The sequence below is a fragment of the Sorex fumeus genome, unplaced genomic scaffold (assembly GCF_029834395.1).
Source record: "Sorex fumeus unplaced genomic scaffold, SorFum_2.1 ptg000051l, whole genome shotgun sequence".
Classification (NCBI taxonomy): domain Eukaryota; kingdom Metazoa; phylum Chordata; class Mammalia; order Eulipotyphla; family Soricidae; genus Sorex; species Sorex fumeus.
The window spans coordinates 9,350,809-9,369,440 of record NW_026606108.1 but is presented as its reverse complement, the minus strand read 5'-3'; the positions used below and the strand labels follow the sequence as shown (position 1 = coordinate 9,369,440).

The 18,632-nt window shown below is 43.3% G+C and overlaps 1 protein-coding gene across 2 annotated transcripts in view; it reads left to right on the top strand.

Moving 5' to 3' along the window:
• MCTP2 (multiple C2 and transmembrane domain containing 2) overlaps positions 1-18,632 on the top strand; it is a 131,838-nt gene that overhangs the window by 91,730 nt on the left and 21,476 nt on the right. For both annotated transcript variants that reach the window (XM_056124504.1, XM_056124503.1), the window contains 2 exons: positions 12,179-12,301; positions 14,017-14,058. In XM_056124504.1, the coding sequence (XP_055980479.1) occupies positions 12,179-12,301; positions 14,017-14,058 (165 nt within the window). The remainder of the gene's footprint in view (positions 1-12,178; positions 12,302-14,016; positions 14,059-18,632) is intronic.

Sequence of the window (18,632 nt, the reverse complement as noted above, 5' to 3'; positions counted from 1 at the left end):
GTGTGGTTCTAGTACAAGCGGTACAAGCACAGCTGGTTGGTTTGTTTGTTTTCATTAAGTGAATAGGTAGCCTGGCCGAATAATGGGAGACATCCCGGACATGCTTGATAGGATTCCTTGGAGAATTGTACTTTGCTCTAAATAGCATGGTTCCCTAATCCTTAGGTAAGTTTCCCGAATTAAAGCACCTTAGTCTCTTTCAAGCATGTGGAATACATTAAGAGCCAAAGCAGGTTTAATGGTAATTTATGGCAGCCCAGTGTCCGTTAGTGCCAGAAATCAAGTTGCAAGTGGAACAGCTTAATCTGGTGAACTGTTTCACTCTTGCCCACCACATGTGCTAATGAGATACTCTTGTTTTATTACCCACAGTGTGGGTGTTTTTTCTTTCCTTACCCATTCTGGTTTAGTCTTTTTGTGCACCTGCAGCCACATGGCAGTTTTAGCTTTTTGTCACAATTGCAGTATGATGTTCTTGGAACTGAAGGCTTTATAAGAATGCTTTCTCAGAGTCGTGTAGAAACTTCTACTGCCGACTTTGTCCCTGGCACTCACAGCTCTGCCTCAGGACCCAGAGAAACACTGATCAGTACACTTAGCCCATGTTTTCTATTTACTTTTCATTAAGACACTGTGATTTATGAAATTACTCACTGTTGAGTTTCAGGCATACGGTGTTCCAGAACCAAACATACTACCACTGTCAACTTTCCTTCACCAATGTATCCAGCTTCCTTCCTATACCCAGGTTGCCTCTTTGGCAGCATAATTTTAAGTTGAGTTATGGTTTGGATGTCCTGCTGTGTAGAGATGTGCTATCTCTATATATTGAAACCACAGCACCAGCAATACTGAGAAAGGCAGATTGTTCTATTTTTGAGGGGGGAGGGTGCCACAGCCAGCGATGTTGGGGGTTGTTTCTGGTTTTGCAGTGTTTGAGGCCCATACAGGATGCCCAGGATTGAACTTGGGTTGGCCACGTGCAAGGCAGATGCCCTACCTGCTGCACTATCTCTCCGCCCCAAAAGCATATTATTGTTTTTTTCCCCTGTGACCTCTTCAAGATCCCCAGCTTTCTGGTGAATAAATAAGTGTGTGAGGATTTTTCCCCCCTCTCTCCCTTCCTTTAATCAGAGCTGAGAACTTGATGATGGCTTTGAAAGACATATTTCCTCAAATCAGACTTTAAACTGCTCAATTACCAGCTTCTGCAAAAATGCATAAAGAGAAATTTATTTTCTGATTCTAGACTCGAAATGAGGATCATTCTTGGGGAAATGGGCAGGGATGATCACTTTGACATCTCGGAGTCTTTATCTTCAGGTTAGGGATTTTTTTTTTTTAGACTCTTAATTTACTGTTCTGCCCATGCAGGTGGGGAGGCTTTTTTTGGTTATTGTTGTTGGGTCAGAGGTGGGTTTATTTTTCCCACTGTAGTACTGTAGCACTGTCCTCCTGTTGTTCATCCATTTGCTCGAGCGGGCACCAGTAATGTCTCCACTGTGAGACTTGTTATTACTGTTGTTGGCATATCGAATATGACACGGAGAGCTTGCCAGGCTCTGCCACATGGGTGGGATACTCTCGGTAGTTTGCCGGGCTCTCTAAGAGGGATGGAGGAATCAAACCTGGGTCGGGTGTGTGCAAGGCAAATGCCCTACCTGCTGTGCTATTGCTCCAGCGATATTTTTCCCATTTCTACAAAACTGAGAAGATGGAGAGGATGATCACTAACATGATGCAAATATTAAAGTGTGGGAATTAAAAGTTTTATATTCAAGGAATGGGAAAAGATGATGTGTTTAGCAAGAAACTAAAATTAGTATTAAAAGGATATTTTCGTCTTCTTTTTTTTTTAAATTCCTTTATATGTTCAAAAGGGGACAATAAAAATCAACAAAAAAAACAGTGCCTGTAGTGATAAGGTTATAACTGTCCAATTTATAGCTAATATTAGTGTGTGATAGATGTTTTATGGCTAAACTTTCTCCAAAATCAGGACCGAATTAGCATCATATGTCATAGAAATGTTTGCTGCTGTGTTCCTCTGAATTGGCAATCTGAAAATTATATATTTTTGATTCAGGAAGTCATCGACGGTGATAAAAATGAGCAATGCATGTGCCCCTGTATTTCTGCAGAAACCTAGGGAAAGAGAGTAACCTGTTGGGGTCATTTCCCCACCTAACTAGAACATATCCAAAGGGATTTTTGTCTCTTAAGCCAAATGCAGTGAGCTTAAGCTATCCAGGTTAAGGTACTTGCCTTGCACACTGCTGAACACAGTTCAAAACCGTATGCCTCCTGTGGTCCCTTGACTACAGAGTCAGGAGTAAGCCTTGAGCAGCACCAGATATGGCCCCAAAGTACTCTTCCCTATTGAATGCAGTTCAAAGCTTGACACCTTCTATGTTCCCTTGGGCACAGAGCCAGGAGTAAGCCTTAAGCACCACCAGATGTGGCTCCAAAGCGCTCTTCCCAACCCGGATGAATAAACAGAAAGGGAAAGTCCCCTGTCAACTGCCTGGAAAACACCGTGTCACCTGGAAACTGTCAAAGTCGATGTCCAGTGAACCCCAGGACTAGTGTGTTTCAGTGCTTGATTGGTCCGTTAATAATAATCACTTTACAACTCAGCACTGTGAGCAAGACTGAACCACACAGACTGAAATCTGAGTTTTATTAGGGTCTGCGGAGAAGAGGGAGGATGTGGGCGCTGAACCGGATCCCAGGTGGGTTTTGCCTCAACGTTCTCATGACGGACATCACTTTCCCCTCACTTTCTTCTAAGCAGGAAAGAATAAATTCCTCTGCTTCCTTCCCCAAGAGAAGTGACTCTCTGCTCCATCACATGTCCTTAGCTGTTTGCCAGTGACAGCCTCACACTTAGGGTTCTGTCACTGCTGGGCTGAATGGCAGTATCCTGCTTCCATAAGTGGCTCAACACAACTTTGTGTGTTACTTCGCACCCTGGAGCTCCCTCCACGGGTCTCGTGGAGCTGACATCAAGGTGTCAGAGGGTCCATGTACCATCCTGGTTTCTCTCAGAGAAGAGCAGTTTCCTTCACTTATTTCTATAGGTTGTAGGCATTTTTTGCCTCAGGGAACTTCTATTGCAGCTTTTCTTCTGCCTTCATGTCTTTCCCGAATGTTCTTTCTCTTTGGCTTTCAAGTACTTTCTGGTGGGCTGGAGTGATAGCACAGTGGTAGGGTGTTTGCCTTGCAAGCAACCAACATGGCCGACCCGAGTTCGATTCCTTCGCTCCTCTCGGAGAGCCCAGCAAGCTACCGAGAGTATCTCACCCGCACGGCAAAGCCTGGCAAGCTACCCGTGATGTATACAATATGCCAAACACAGTAACAACAAGTCTCACGATGGAATCGTTACTGGGCCCGCTCGAGCAAATAGATGAATAATGGGAGGACTGTGACATCTGGTTCCACTGAGCCAAACCAGATAACCCAAGGCTCTCTCTCTCCTCTCTCTCCCTCTCTCTCTCCCTCTCTCTCTCTCTTCCTCTCCTCTCCTTTCTCTCCTCTCTCCTCTCTCTCTCCTCGGAATAATGACATAGAGGTTATGGAGAATAAGGACATTGACGTGTTTAGGGCACTTGCTCTATCCAGTGTCTCTGGCTGCCTTCTATTTATGTCATTTTCCAATGGAGAAAATTTTTTGAAGAACATATTGATTCCTTGTACAACTTAGAGGAGGCATCTACATTGGGAGAGAGAAGAGGTTACATGCTCAGAACTCTTGAACCCCAGAATGACTGTAAGACTCTTAATGACAAAGGTATGGTCATTAAAGATTATCAGCAACTTGAAAGATTTGGGGGATTCACTGTCCCCCTCCACCCTATAGAGATGGACATATGTCTGAGATAGCCTGCCCATACACTACATAAGAAGCCCAATGGGGAGAGGAATGGATGGTTCCAGAGGTCAACCCAAAGGGGGTCATTGTTAATGAAGAATGTTATAAGGTGCCACGGGACATGGTGTGTCCTTATAATTGTTATCCCAAATTGACTAGCTTGTGGTTGTTTGGGTTGTTTGAATTTTTAGCTTTTATTGTTAGGTAATGTGGTTGTAATAGTGTTAGTAGAGTCCATACTTTGAATGAACAAAATGACTATACCTCTACCAACCACCAATGTGCCCAGAGTCCCACACCACTGTCTCTATCTCATTTCTAGTCCATCTCTTCCTTTCTCCCATTACCTCCCTCACTGCTTAGTGATCTCAATTTTGTAATCCATGGTCAAGAATTTGTCATGGTTCAGTACTGTCTGTTAACTTGTTTTCTTTCTCTATATACCACGTACGAGTGAGATCACCAGTATTTATGCTTCTTCCTGAGATTTATTCCACTTAACAAGATGTCCTCAAATTCCATCTAAGTTGTTGCATACTGCCAAGATTTCATCTTTACTTAGACTGTGTAATATCCCAACATATCTGTATACCTCTGCTTCTCTCAAAGATAACTAATTTGAAGTGATAACACATGCTGAAGTTATTCAAAGAGTTGGTTGGCCATGGATGGCTTCATCAGTTATCATCCACTTCATGATGAAATCTGATAGCCCTTGTTCAATTTGTTCTTTATAACCCATTGGACTTAGGCTAATACCCTTGGCCTGTCATCCATAAAGAAGCATATCTAGAGGATTTGTTCCATTGATTTGTTCAGGGGTAGCTCTGGCTAAGTTACTTAATCACAGTTAACTTTGGAGCTCTAACCCCACAAGCCTTTGGTTTGCCACAGAAACACACCAAATCACTTGCAAGATGACGTTTCCTCAATTGAGGTTTGCCATGTCTATACATTTTGTATCTACTTTTATTAAACATGACAATCAGCCAGTTTGGATGCAAGCAGTGATGAGCTATTTCCAGTTGAAGATTTGAGACTGTTTCCTCACCATATATAGATATATAAAAATATGTATATTTTAAATTTTATTTATTATTTATTCATTTATTTTTAATTGAATCACAGTGAAATACACAGTTACAAAGTTATTCCTGATTGGGTTTTAGTCATATAATATTCTAACATCTGTCCCTTTATCAGTACACGTTCCTCACCACCAATGTCCCCAGTTTCCTTCCCACACTCCCTCCCCGCAGCCTGCCTCTATGGAAGCACTTTCCTTCTCTCTCTCTCTCTCTCTCTCTCTCTTTCTTTTTCTCTCTCTCTGTGTCTCTGTCTCTCTCTGGTTTTTTTTTTGCTTTTGTTTTTTTTTGTTTTTTGTTTTTTTGCTTTTTGGGTCACACTCAGTGATGCCCAGGGGTTACTCCTGGCTCTCACTCAGGAATCATTCCTGGCAGTGCTCAGGGAACAATATGGAATTCTGGGAATTGAACCCGGGTTGACTGTGTGCAAGGCAAACGCCCTACACACTGTGCTATCGCTCCAGCCCCCCTCTCTCTCTCTTTTTGAGCATTATGGTTTGCAATATATGTACTGACAGTTTATCATGTTTGTCCCTTTACCTCCTTTCAGCATGCAATTCTTGTTCAGAGTGATCTGCTAATATTTGGGGGGAGGGGTGGAAAAGGCCCAGATTCTTGCTGTATTTACAGCTACATCATGGTACTTAGGCAAGAAACCCACATATCAGAGGAAGAAGCTTTAGGGCAGTCAGAGAAATTCAACTTCCATCACTGGGTCTACAACTTCAGGGATTCATGGATCCAGTTTTCTTTCTTTCTTCTTCTTTTTTTTTTAATGAATCACCATGAGGTACAGTTACAGACTTACAAACTTTTGTGCTTATGTTTCACTCATACAGTGATTGAGTATCCATCTCTCCACCAGGGCTCATTCTCCACCACCAATGTTCCCAGTACCGCCCCCCCCAAGCCCCCCACCTCTGTGTAGGCACATTGCCTTTTACTCTCTCTCTCTCCCTTTGGATGTTGTGGTTTGCAATACAGGCATTAAGTGGCAATCATGTTAAGTCTATAGTCTACCTTCAGCACACATCTCCCATCCTGAGCGGGCCCTCCAAGCATCCTTTACTTGGTGGTCCCTTCTCTACCTAAGCTACCTTTTCCCTCAGCATGTGAGGCTGGCTTCCAAGCCGTGGAGCAATCCTCCTGGTCCTTATCTCTACAAATGGATTCAGCTTTCTATCTGAGTCATGTTTCCATGTGCAGATAGACTGAAATCCCTGGCTGGTGGGCATTTGGGCTGGTTGCCATTTTTGTTGTTGTGTCTCGAAATAAAGCTGTTAGGCTCTGAACATTTGTGGGCAAGACTTTTTCGTGGGACATATGCTGACTCTTTAGGAGTGGAAAGGCTGTGAATTTACAGTAGGTGTATACTCAACTTGGGGAGAAATCGCCATGTGGTTTTCCACATTGGTTTTTATCATTTTGTATACAAGGAGTGCCTCAGAATACCAGTTATTTCTCTGTGTTTCAGTACTTTCTCTGCCCATCTCTTTAATTTTTGACTTTATAACAAGAACCGTCATGCCATTTTCTAGTGGTTTTCATTTGTGTTTTCCTGATGGAAATGATTTTCATCTAGCTCTGTCTGTATGTGTATGTGAAGGATCTGGCCTTCTTCCTGTTTCTATTGAGTTGTATTATGGAGTGTTAGCATTTTTAATAGAGTCAGTGTCTGTATCAAAAATATGTTTTCCAATTTGGATTTTTTTTTTATTTCTTATCAGTCTTTCATACAGCAAGCACACCTTTGTAAAAGCCCCTTTTTTCTGTTCTTTGCATTTTTCCCAGTATATTTTTGTGTTCTAAGAACTCCTTGGCTGTTCCAAGATTTCAGTTTTCTTCCTACTTTTTTTGAGAACTTTATCTCTATTGTTTGGGGACCATGTCTGATGGTGCTCAGGGCTTACTCCTGGCTCTGTGCTCAGGGATCTTTCCTAATGGAACTTCAGAAAACATATGTGGTACCTAGCATAGAACTCTCTGTAATAATTTTCTGGGCCAGTTTTTCTAAAGTTGTAAATGTTTTAGCATTTACATTCAGATTTTTGATCTGGTTAGAGTTATTTTCTGTATGTTAAGCAGCAATATTTAGTGATAATTTTTTTCACTTGTATGTTCAATTGTTTTGAGATTCTTTGTTGGAAAAGTTCTTCTCTCATTGAACTGTTTCAGTTTTCTTAAAAATCAATTAAGGGGCTAGAGAGATAGTACAGCAGGTAGGGGCATTTGCCTCACTCATGGCCAACTCAAGTTATATCCCTGGCATACCATATGATCCCCTGAGCTCTTCAAGGAGTGATTCCTGAAAGGAGAGCAAGGAGTGCCCCTGAACATTGCCTGGTATGGCCCCCAAAACAAACCAAAAGATCAGTTAACAACATCCAATTGATCTACTTCTCGACTTGTCTTTTCTTCAATTGATTGCTAAGCCTGTATTTTTACGAACTCACACTGTCTTCATTATTGCTGATTTTTAATAAACTGTGAAATCAGGTTGTTGAAGCTTTATTTGTTCAAATTGCTTTGATTACACTATGTAATTTGCATTTTAGCTTCTCATTTGGCTTGTCCATGGGCACAAAACTGGGATTGCTTCTATTGATCAATTTGTAGAGTAGCACCATCCTAAAAATATCTAATCCATGAGATAGTGGCTATCTACTTAGTTTATAATGTTCCTCAGAGAATTATAATGTTTTATAATTCCCCGTGAAGACTTCTTACTTATAAATTTGATTCTTATATGTCTGGGAATTTGGTTGGACTATCAATGGAAATTTAAATGTTTTTTCTAATCTTTTTTACTTTTCAGCAAGTACAATTGATTCATTCTTGGCAGTGTGGTTTGGACAATATCTTGTGATTCTCAGGCGCTATTCCTGGTTATGGTGCTCTGGAGAACAGATGCAGTGTCAGGGATTCAACCAGGGTTGACTGCAAGGAACCCGCTACTCTGTCTCCAGCCCTAGCATGGATTTTTAAAATGACTTTGTGGGGGTTGGAGCGATAGCACAGTGGGTAGGGAGTTTGCCTTGCACGCGGCTGACCCGGGTTCGATTCCCAGCATCCCACATGGTCCCCTGAGCACTGCCAGGAGTAATTCCTGAGTGCAGAGTGCAGAGCCAGGAGTAACCCCTGTGCGACACCAGGTGTGACTCAAAAAGCAAAATAAAATGATTTTGTGTTCTGTGATTCTTCTGGATTTAGTTGATATTTCAAGGATTGGCTTTATAGATGCCATAGGATTTTCTATGTTAAAAATGTCATCTACCAAAAGTTTTGCTTTTCTCCTTTCTGCTGTGTACCAAAAATTTTGCTTTTCTCCTTTTGGCTGTGTGTAACTTTTACCTCGTTTCTTTCACTTTATAGCAGTGGTTAAGAGCCCAAGTCTGAGATTGAATAGAAATGGTAGGAGCAAACACCATGCACTGTTCCTAGTTTTAGAGGGAAGCACAGTTTTCCTTGTTATAAAGAAATACACAGTTGAGGGACCATATACTATACTTGATTTTTTTTTGTAGGGTACTTCACCAAGTTTGATGTTTTATCACCTGCCCTTTTAACTAGCTTCTTCTTTATCTCTACTGATTTTTTTCAGGATCACTATTTTATTATTTTTGTTTCTTTTAAATTTTTTAAATAAAGTTGTTCACAATGATTTATTATATTCAATATTCCAACAGGCTGGAGCGATAGCACAGTGGTAGGGTGTTTACCTTGCATGCAGCCAACATGGCCGACCCGAGTTCGATTTCTCCGCCCCTCTCGGAGTGCCCGGCAAGCTACCGAGTGTATCTCGCCAGCATGGCAAAGCCTGGCAAGCTCCCCGTGACATATTCGATATGCCAAACACAGTAACAAGTGTCACAATGGAGACGTTACTGGGCCTGCTCAAGCAAATCGATGAACAATGGGAGGACAGTGACAGTGACAGAATATTCCAACACCAATCCCACCACCATTACACCTTCCCACCTTCATTATTTCCAATTTTCCCAGCTACCACCCAAGCCTGCCCCAATAGCGGCCCTAAATTATTCATTTTGTATTGCTTGTTAGGATTAATTTGCTAAAAATGATCAAAAAATATTTCCTTAGAAGAAAGTGTGTGAAGATTGTTATATGTCACACTGGAGCTATTGAGCCCTTGTATAAGAGATTACTGACATGTTGTTACAGATTAAGTCTTGTGTGTTAATATTTTCTTAATCAAGACTGGTTGCCTTCTGTTTTACATCCCATCCAATGAGGTGTGCTATGCCTGGTATATTAGTGGTGTAGAGTTTGAGAAGTCACGCCAGGAATTCTAAAATTTTGATTGGGTGATGTAGCTGGAGTTAAATTTTTATTTTTTTAACTTGAATATTTACAAAGGGAGGAAAGCTCTTTTTTAAAAAAAAAATTTAACCATCGTGAGATATAGTTATAAAGCTTTCATGTTTGAGATTCAGCCACACAATGATCCAACACCCATCCCTCCACCAGTGCAAACTTTCCACCACAAATGTCCCCATTATCCTCCCTGCCCCTCCATCACCATCCCAGTCCTCACCCTGCCTCTATGGCAGACAATTTCTTCAATACTCTCTCTCTCTCATTTTGGGCATTATATTTTGTTCGGACTTTCCCACCACCATTCAAGCCTGCCTTCCAGGGGCAGATGCTAGATCATTTATTTTCCATTGCATTATTTTCCATTTTGCATATCATGAGAGGTTGTGCGGCCGCAAAAGTGGCCTAGTGTTTCTGAAATTCTAAGATTGTAAATGGTTGGGTTCCAGAAACCTCTCTATAGGGAGCTAATCCATTTTAGGATTCAATTGGGAGTTTCTGGATCTGGGCGGTTGATGCACCAAGATGGTGCCCGGAGGCAGGTTGTGGGCGTGACATCTGACATCTGGCATCAGGAGCAGATGGAGACGCGGGAGAGGGTGGCAGGGCAGGGAGGGACTGCCCAGATCTGCTGCTGCCATGTGGCTTGGAGACTTGGTTCTGGAACCCACATACCCTTGCTTGTGTAATATCATGGTCGCCAGGATTCCATCTGAAGTGGGTGGGAAGATTGCACCTGCTCCATTTGGGGTGCCCCAGTGAAATAGGCTTGATATGGGACCCAGAGAAATCTCTAGTGCTGTGGTGCCCTCCTAGACTTGCTGCTGCTGTGTCTGGAGTTAAATTTTTAACTGGATGATGACTCTGGGGTCCGGAAGCACCTCTGCAGCTTGTTGATCTCTTTTGAGATTTATTTATGAGTCTCTGGATCATGGCCGATTAATGAGCTTATATGGTGCCAGAGGCAGTTCACGGTTGCGACTGCCAGACTTCTGGAAGAACAGGGGCATGTGGGAGGTCACTCATCCGCGAGAGCCTGGAAATTTCAGCCACAACACCTGCATATCTGAGTTTTTCAACGGATTCATTCCTGGATGAGGCTCATCTGAGCCTGTGGAGTCTGGCTGTGAGCATGGCAGTTATTGGGTTCTGGAGGTTTCGGCTGCTGGAGCTCTGTTTAGGCACCCCCTTTGGGGTCCCTGGATATGAGACTCAGCCTGGCATGAGGTCTGGAGGCATCTCTGCCTAGAATCAGTGTTTTAAGATATAATTAACATATAATGAATTGCTACCAAGTCTAATCAAATATGAGGTTTTAATAGATGTCCATAATCCTTTGAGAAAATAAATGTCTTCTATTCATTATGGGTTGAGAGTACTGATTTCTTTTCTCTTGGGGTCAAATTATTTTCCCACATCTATTGAAATGACCAATCTTTTTCTTTTTCTCCTTTATTCTGTCACTATGGTGATTTACATTGATGAGGGCTCAAATATGAACTAAACTTGCCTTCTTGTTGTATGTTTCATTTGATCATGTCTTAGTACACATTTTTGATGTGATTTGCAGTTATTTCCTTAAGACTTTTGCATCTTGGTGTTGGATATTTGTAATTAATTTTGTTTTAATGGTTTTGTTAGTTTCTCATATCAGGGTAACTAATGCTGACTTCATAAGATTAGTGGTGAATCTTATGATCTTTTTCCTTGGACTAGTTCATAGAGTTTAACAATAAAGCCATTTTGTCCCAAACTTTTTTTAGTGGAAACTTTTTCAGGGGTGATAAATTCAATTATTGTTGTTTACTATCATCTCCTCTCTATCTTTTATGCTTGTACTGTCTTTTTCATTAACATATAGTGGAAATAATGACACTGTTAGATTTTTGTTACCATTTTATTTTACGTTTGTCTGTTATGTTTCTTACTCCTTTTTTCCATTTCCTTGCCTTTTCAAATATCTTTTTCACTCACTTATATATTATCTATTCCTCCCTGCATTAGTCAGGGTTTTAGTAACTATGCTAGGAACTAATGTGTGTGTGTGTGTAATTTGCTACTAACTTTGTATGCTTTATTAGAAAATAACATATATATATTTTCCTAATAGGTTTAATATGTATATATATAAATATACACACATATATTTATCACTGAGTACAGCCCCAGAACCAAAATTTTGGTTTTGGGCTGCACTCAGTGGTTCTCAGGTGTTTCTTGGAGGACCATGTACATACTTGGAGGGATGCCAAGGATCAAGTCTGGGTTGGCTCCAGGCCAGGCAAACGCCCTACATGCTGTATTATCACTTCAGCCCTGAAAGTATATTGTATTTCTCTCCCTAAAACATAAAAAACACCATAGCTCATCTAATATAAGTCCATTTGTTCCCTATTCCTATCGTCCTTTAGATTCTGGTTTTCAGATATCAGAGGCCAGAACATCAGCTGGTAGGGTGCTTGCCTTGCATGCCACTGACTCAGGTTCAATCCTCAGAACCCCCATATAGCTCCCTTCAGCCTTGCCAGGAGTGATCCTTGAGCACAGAGCCAGAAGTAAGCCTTAAGTACAGCCAGATATGGCCCCCAGACCAAAACAAAATAGATGTATTACATCCAGATACCTGCTCTAAGGTATATTTAAAACCCATTTCCCAATTTTATTTGTTGATTCCAGAATATGACAGCAAACTTGTTTCTATAGCTTCCACCTTAGAGTACCAGGTCTAAGGATCTGAGTGAGTGTTTGTGTATTGTTGTTCCCAAATATATCTCGCAGGGAAACTCTCTCCTGAAAGCTGGGTGAGAGTCACCAGAATCTCCTTTTGTTCCCGAGTGAAAACTCAGTTTTGTTTGCTCATACCTCCAACACATCTTTTCATTAGGTATTTCTGGTCACGGTCTGGAACTTTGAACTCTACATGATCCCTCTGGTGTTGCTTCTCTTCTTCGCCTATAATTTCATCACGCCCTTGAGAGGGAAGGGCGGAAGTATCCATGACAGCCAGGTAAGCCAAGACCCCATGGGTTCTGCCAATTGGCTTAGAGCAAATGGGGTTGGCACCGTCCTTGGCCAGTTCCTGCCCTGCCCACCATGCCCCAGTCCCTTTCATTTCAAACTCGAGCAGCCAGCCAGCCTCCCTGGGAGGATGGACATCTTCTCTCTGGTGACTTAGGCCCAAGGGCATTGCTGAGTCTGTCTGTCTGTCTGTCTCTCTCTGTTTCTCTCTGTCTCTGTCTCTCTCTCCCTGCCCCTCCTCTTGCTCTTCCACCCCCACCCCACCTCTGCATGAAGTTCTTGTCTGATTCTGTCTGTTCTTGTCTGGTTCTTATCCCAACATCTATGCCTGAAACACTTGTCTGCATGTCCCCCGAGTGACAGAATGACAGGCAAATTGAATTTGACAAATTTGTTTTTGTTGTAGCAAAATGACAGGCTCCACCACTAGAGTAAAAACCACCTATGGCTTACTGAGCCCCAGTAGTAAGATTGGGGAAGTCTGGCTGGTGGGTTGTATAAGGCCCCCCAAATCGTGGGGTCTGGTCCTGGCATTGCTTATAGCCTGCCGATAGTTGTTCTAAATATCCAGGTGGTAGAGAAGGTACCAGTATGACAGTAGTTGGAAATGATCACTCTGGATAAGAACTGAGTATTGAAAGTAGGTAAAGGGATATATCTTTATTGTGAACCATAATGCCCAAAAGGAGAGATACAAAGAAAAGAGAGAGGTGGGGGGAGAGGGAAGAAGAAATGGAGGGGGGTGAGGGAGGAGCGAGGGAAAGAAGGGAGAGGGTGATAGAAGCAGGGATGGGGGGGAAGTGCCTGCCATAGAGGCAGGTGGAGGGGGGAAACTAGAATGATTATAAGTTGTAGGTGGGTGCTTGTCTTGCATGCAGCCTACTGGGTTTGATCCCAGACATCCCATATGTTCCCCCAGGCAAGCCCGCCAGTAGTGATCCCAGGGCACAGCCAGTTGAGGTTCCAAAACAATAGAATGATTTGAACATTTTTCTGAAATAGTTTGATTTCTAATTCCATCTGTATGAGCTTGTTTGTAGCCCAGCTAGGTGCTCTGACCCCTGAATTCACGCTGATGCCCTTTATTTCATTTTAAATTTTTATTTAATTTTCTTTGGTTTGGGGGGCATACCCGGTAGTGCTCAGGGGAACCACTACCAGCCTCTACACTCAGGAATTACTCCTGGCTGTGTTTGGGGGGATCCTATGGGATGCCGGGTATCAAACCTGTGTCAATCGCATTCAAAGTAAGTGTTCTACCCTTTGTTCTATCTCTCCAGCCCCCTTAGATGCTCTTTATTCTAGAGCCTCAAGTTTACTGTCCTTTATCTGTCCCTTCCCACTCCCTAACTCCACGGAAAAGAGTAATCCCATCTAGAAGCCCACGATGTATTCTTTAGCTTGATTATATGCAGACGAATGCATTTTCTACTGTCTAATATTTCTGTCCAAAACTTCAAAGGAAATGAACAGTCATTCAAACAGCGAGCTTTGCCTAACAGAATTGGGTAGTCTCTTCACTGTCAGATGAGAACAAAACTGTGTATGACCCAGACAGTGTGCCACATTTAAAAATCCTTCAAAGGGCACGTTGCCTAATAGCTTTATTTAGAGTTATGTTTTATGGTCCAAGCTTGTGAATTCTACTTGAATTTCCTTCTTTCTGGGGATGTTTAACAAGCATCTGGTGGATTTTCCTTTCAGGACAACACGGATGTGGATGAGGAGGACGAGGAGGAGGACAAGGTGAGTGTGTCCCTGTGAGAATATCCTTCCCAGCACCTCCTTTACTTCTAGGCAGCCATTATTTTTATAAAACCCCTGGAAGGACTGGGAGATAGTCCAGCCTTTAGGGTGCAGGCAGCTGACCTAAGTTCAATTCCCAGCATCGCAGGGCCCCTGAGGCAGGGGATACATGCTGGCTGCCAGCATTATATCTTCTGGCCCTTGTGTGTCAACCCAGTACATTGAGAATCACCAAGGAGGAGGTGATTCTATTATAATTGGGAGGCTCCAAAACTTAAATAAATGAATAAAAGCACCGTTCAGGAGTTACTAGAGTAACATGCTCACGTCTTTATTTAAAAGGATGATGCTTTGAAAGATGGTTTGCAATGCTGGTGGAAAGCACTGAATGATCAGGACTTGGGGAAATAGAAAAAGGCATTGATGCAGGGAACCTACAGAGGGAGGGAAGGGGGCATTCTTCCTTCTGCTGGGGTTGGGGGAGAAAAGGGTACCCTCAGAAGTCAAAGGGAAGGTGGTGGGGGGGTCTACATTTGCTTCTGTCTGTGCTCCATGCAGTGGTCACCCACTTCAAAAGCCTGTCACTTGCCCCAGCTGTTGCTGGCCAAGCTCATGGCTCATGCCTGAGTACGAGTGCCCTTTCCCTTCCAGGGTCAATCTCTCAAATCTGCAGCTTGCTTTGCTTTGTCATTGCACTTTCAGATAATCCTGGCATAAAATGAAAAAAAATAAATTCAGTGCCATGGGAGCTGCTTTTAGCTGGGAGAACTTTTGTTCCCCCCACTGCCCCATCCTGATCCCCTGTGTAGAAGAAGCTTGGATAGTACTCAGTGGAGGCATTGTAGTAGATGCGGAGGCAGAGGGTGAGAAGTGAGGTTTTAGGGTTGAGGAGACACTGCCCAGGACCAAGAGGTGAATTTGGAGGCACTGACTTCATCGACAGTAACAGAGCAGAGTTTCACCCATTTGGAGCAACTGAGAAAAGATGACAGTAAATCCTATCTCCACCCCAACCCCATTTATTTTGGTTGTTGTTGTGGTCAGACAACACAGATATCTGAGTTAAAAAGTAGAATCTGTCAGGCAAGAGAGACATTTCCTATTTGTATTAGATTCTTTGTGATCACAAAATAAATGAGTGATCGGGTGGCAGTGGCGGTGGCATGGTCTCTCTCTCGCCCGCCACCTGTGTTCAGTGGCCATGAGTTGCTTCCCCACTCTGGCCTGCTGCGGCTACCAACAGACGCATGAAGGAGGGAACAGGGCCTCCAGGCTGGTTGGTGATCAGTTGCCATTTATTCCATTCTCCCCACGCACCTGTTCCAGTCTCGCTAAGCACCCCATTCCAGTCTCACATTGCCCTCATTCCTATCTCCTCCTGTGCCTTATACTCATCTCTCCACACTCCATCTTGCTGTCTTGGTTTGGCACCCAACATCCTCCAAGCATTGGGGTAGCAACTACACCCGGGTGAGGTAGCACAGTCAACATATAGAAAGCCCTTCCTTCTGAGGGAAGCTCTTGTAAGATAAGACAAAGATCTCCTGTAGTTAGGAGATCTAAGTAAGGTCTAAATACCATCTAGGGGTGTTTTTCTCCTTTCCTTAGTCCAACAACCATTTAAACACTCATCCATCATATTTCTACTTCTTAATAATATTAATCATTTTGTATGGACACAGTAAGAGATATGTTAAGCTTATATGGTGGCCCTCCTAGGGACATCTCGCTGGAGATCTCAGACTATAGTTCTCAGGCCAGATTAGTCTTTCCTAATCCTACCAGTATCCTAACCCAGTTGGTATTCTTTGGATCATGACAAAATTTGCCATGACCATGCTCTTAACTTATAGTTAACTATTATGGTGCTTGGCCTGGCCCATTTCAATGCCAGGGTAGCTCACAGCTTGCCCTTGGTCAATCCAGTCTCTTGTCATGACTCTGCTTTTGGAGTGCTAGAAACTAAGAGAAACTGAGGCTTAAGTCGAGAAAACAAATGCCCAGGAGTGAATATAATTCGGAGTCAATTAACTCCCAAGTTACAAAAGCGTAACATTAACTGTCTTCCTGTGTCTATACAAAAAGGACATTGTTCTGCAGTAAACTATGCAAAGAACAGAAGGGAAGGAGAAAAGCAATATTTCACTTACAAATACAAAATCAGAGATTTCTGTGGAATTTGACTTTACAAGTCATAGGTACTGCTTATGGGAAATAGGTGATTAACTGGTTGAGAAAGCGGAGCACAGAGAAGAGGTTAAAGATAAACAGAGAAATGGGAATGCCTCGAGAGCACTGTGATGGTTGCAACCTAGTAAACCTAAGCTCCCTGCTGCCAGGGAGAAATGACAAGCCAATGTTACCCTACAAGATTCCATATTTGGAATTCTTCTGCAAGACCCTTCTTTGCACAAATGAATTACAATGAAAACTGCATTACTTTTTCTACACTGTAAAGGTCAGCGATTGAAGCATGAGCCAAGTTAAGGCACTTGAGTCCGATGCCAGTTCAATCCCTGGCACCACATGGGGTCTCCTGAGCACCACCAGGAGTAATCCAGGAGCACAGAGCCAGGAGGAAGACTTGAGCACCGCTGGGTGTGACCCAACCCCTAGCACATCCTCATCCCCCACCCCCCAATAAGTGGAATATGTTTCTAAGGGGAATTTTAGAAATATATTGTAGGTTTTATATTGTAGGTTATACAGAAACTTCTTTCTTCTTAATAAGTTGATGGGTGTGGATTCTGGACTATTAAAAATAGAAAGCCCTGCCCAAGAGGTAGGATGGGATGTTTTGTTAAATAAAACACATCTCTCGGAAGTTGTCACACTTGCATCAGGCAGAAGGCTAAGTCCCTTCTTGGGAGTACAGGAATTTCTTACAGGGCTGGCCAAGCCATGTGAAGTGAGGGCATGGACCACCTTTCATGGATAATTGTGACTCCCCATGTTTTTGACACCTGTGATTGAAGACATGCGTATGCCAAGAAGCCAGTGAATATCAGGGTCATGTTCAGTTACTGGCAGGCGACCAAACCAGGTCATAGGGTCAGGGGCCACAGTTGTCCTGGTCGAGCCTTTCTGCCCACTCTGTGGGAGACCTCAAGTACTGGTTCGATGATACCATCAGCCTTTCTGGGCAGGAGGACATGGTGGCACCACTAGAATCATTGTGTTCCTCTGCCCTCACCTCACAGGGTCTGGCACTCAACTCCCTATGGCATGCCCAGGACCACTCTGTCCTTGGGTGGCATTTTCGCAAGGCCATTCACCTCAGCAGAGCTCCGCTTTGTTTCCAATCCTGCCTTCTCCACTTTTGTGAGTTCTTCTGAGAGAGGAGAAAACTTGCCTTCCCTTCATGCAGCTTCTGGTCAGAGCCAGCCTTCCGTGAAGGGCAGCTCAGCCACCTTCTCAGTTGCTTTACTCCTGCCTCTCAGAGAGACAGTTGGCAACCCCAGAGAATCTTCACTGGAACACCCCAAAGCAGAGACCTCCCACTCCAACACCAGCTTACTACAGTCTCTTATTTTTTATCTACCACTGGTTTGGGCAGAAAGGAGCTCATCTCCTCGTTGGGAGGAAATGGGTTGTGTGCTTCTCCTGTGTGAACAGCCCTGAATGTGTTACAGTTCCCAAACTTGAGGCCTATCATGTCAAACAGGCAATAGAGGCCAGAGGGTGCTGTGGCTGCTTCCATGGAGACCCCATGCTGTGGAACATGGTGCAGGGTGGGGTGGGGTGGGGTGGGAAAGGGAGGGTATACCAGGGATATTGGTGATGGGGAGTGTGCATTGGTGGAGAGATGAATGTTTGATCATTGTGTGATTGTAACCCAAACATGAAAGCTTATAACTATCTCATGGTGATTCAATAAAATATAAAAAAAGGACACCTCTTCATAGGCTAGCACCCCTTCCCACCAAATACCATCCAGGGGGACCTGGCGGGGGAGCATCAAAGCATGCAGTGTGCGTGAGTGTGTATGTGGGTGGGGTGGGTGGGGTTAGTTCCCATGTCTCACCCTTCTCAGTTGCAGAGACCACAACTCTACCTGGGGTCGGCCCTTCTTGGATTGTCTGGAAAAAGGATTGTTGTCCAGTGGCAACATTTCCAACCCTCTCAGTTCATCCTCTCCATCTTGTGGCTCAAAGTTCATGGCTGAGCTGGATGAAAAATCAAATTAGGCGCCACAGCAGCACTGGCTGGCTTTCATAGACTTTCCGTCTGCACCCAAGCACTCAGGCCACTCAATTCAGGAAAACCAGAGGCACAAACTCAACTTGCAAGAGAAGGAAAGCTGCTTTTCTTCCACCCTGTTAGAAAACTGCTTGTTATGAGGAGCATTGGTGGGGGACCCCAGAACCAACAAGATAATGGCCCAGTCCAGCCAACAACCATCAGATGACATTTCCTATTTGTATTAGATTCAGTATGTGGAATTCTTGTGTGTGGACCTTATTTGTACGGATGGATTACAATGAAAATTGCATTAATTTTCTACACAGTAAAGGTCAGTAATTGAAGCATGAACCAAGAAACTATTGTGTAAAATGCTGTATCCCATATTTAGG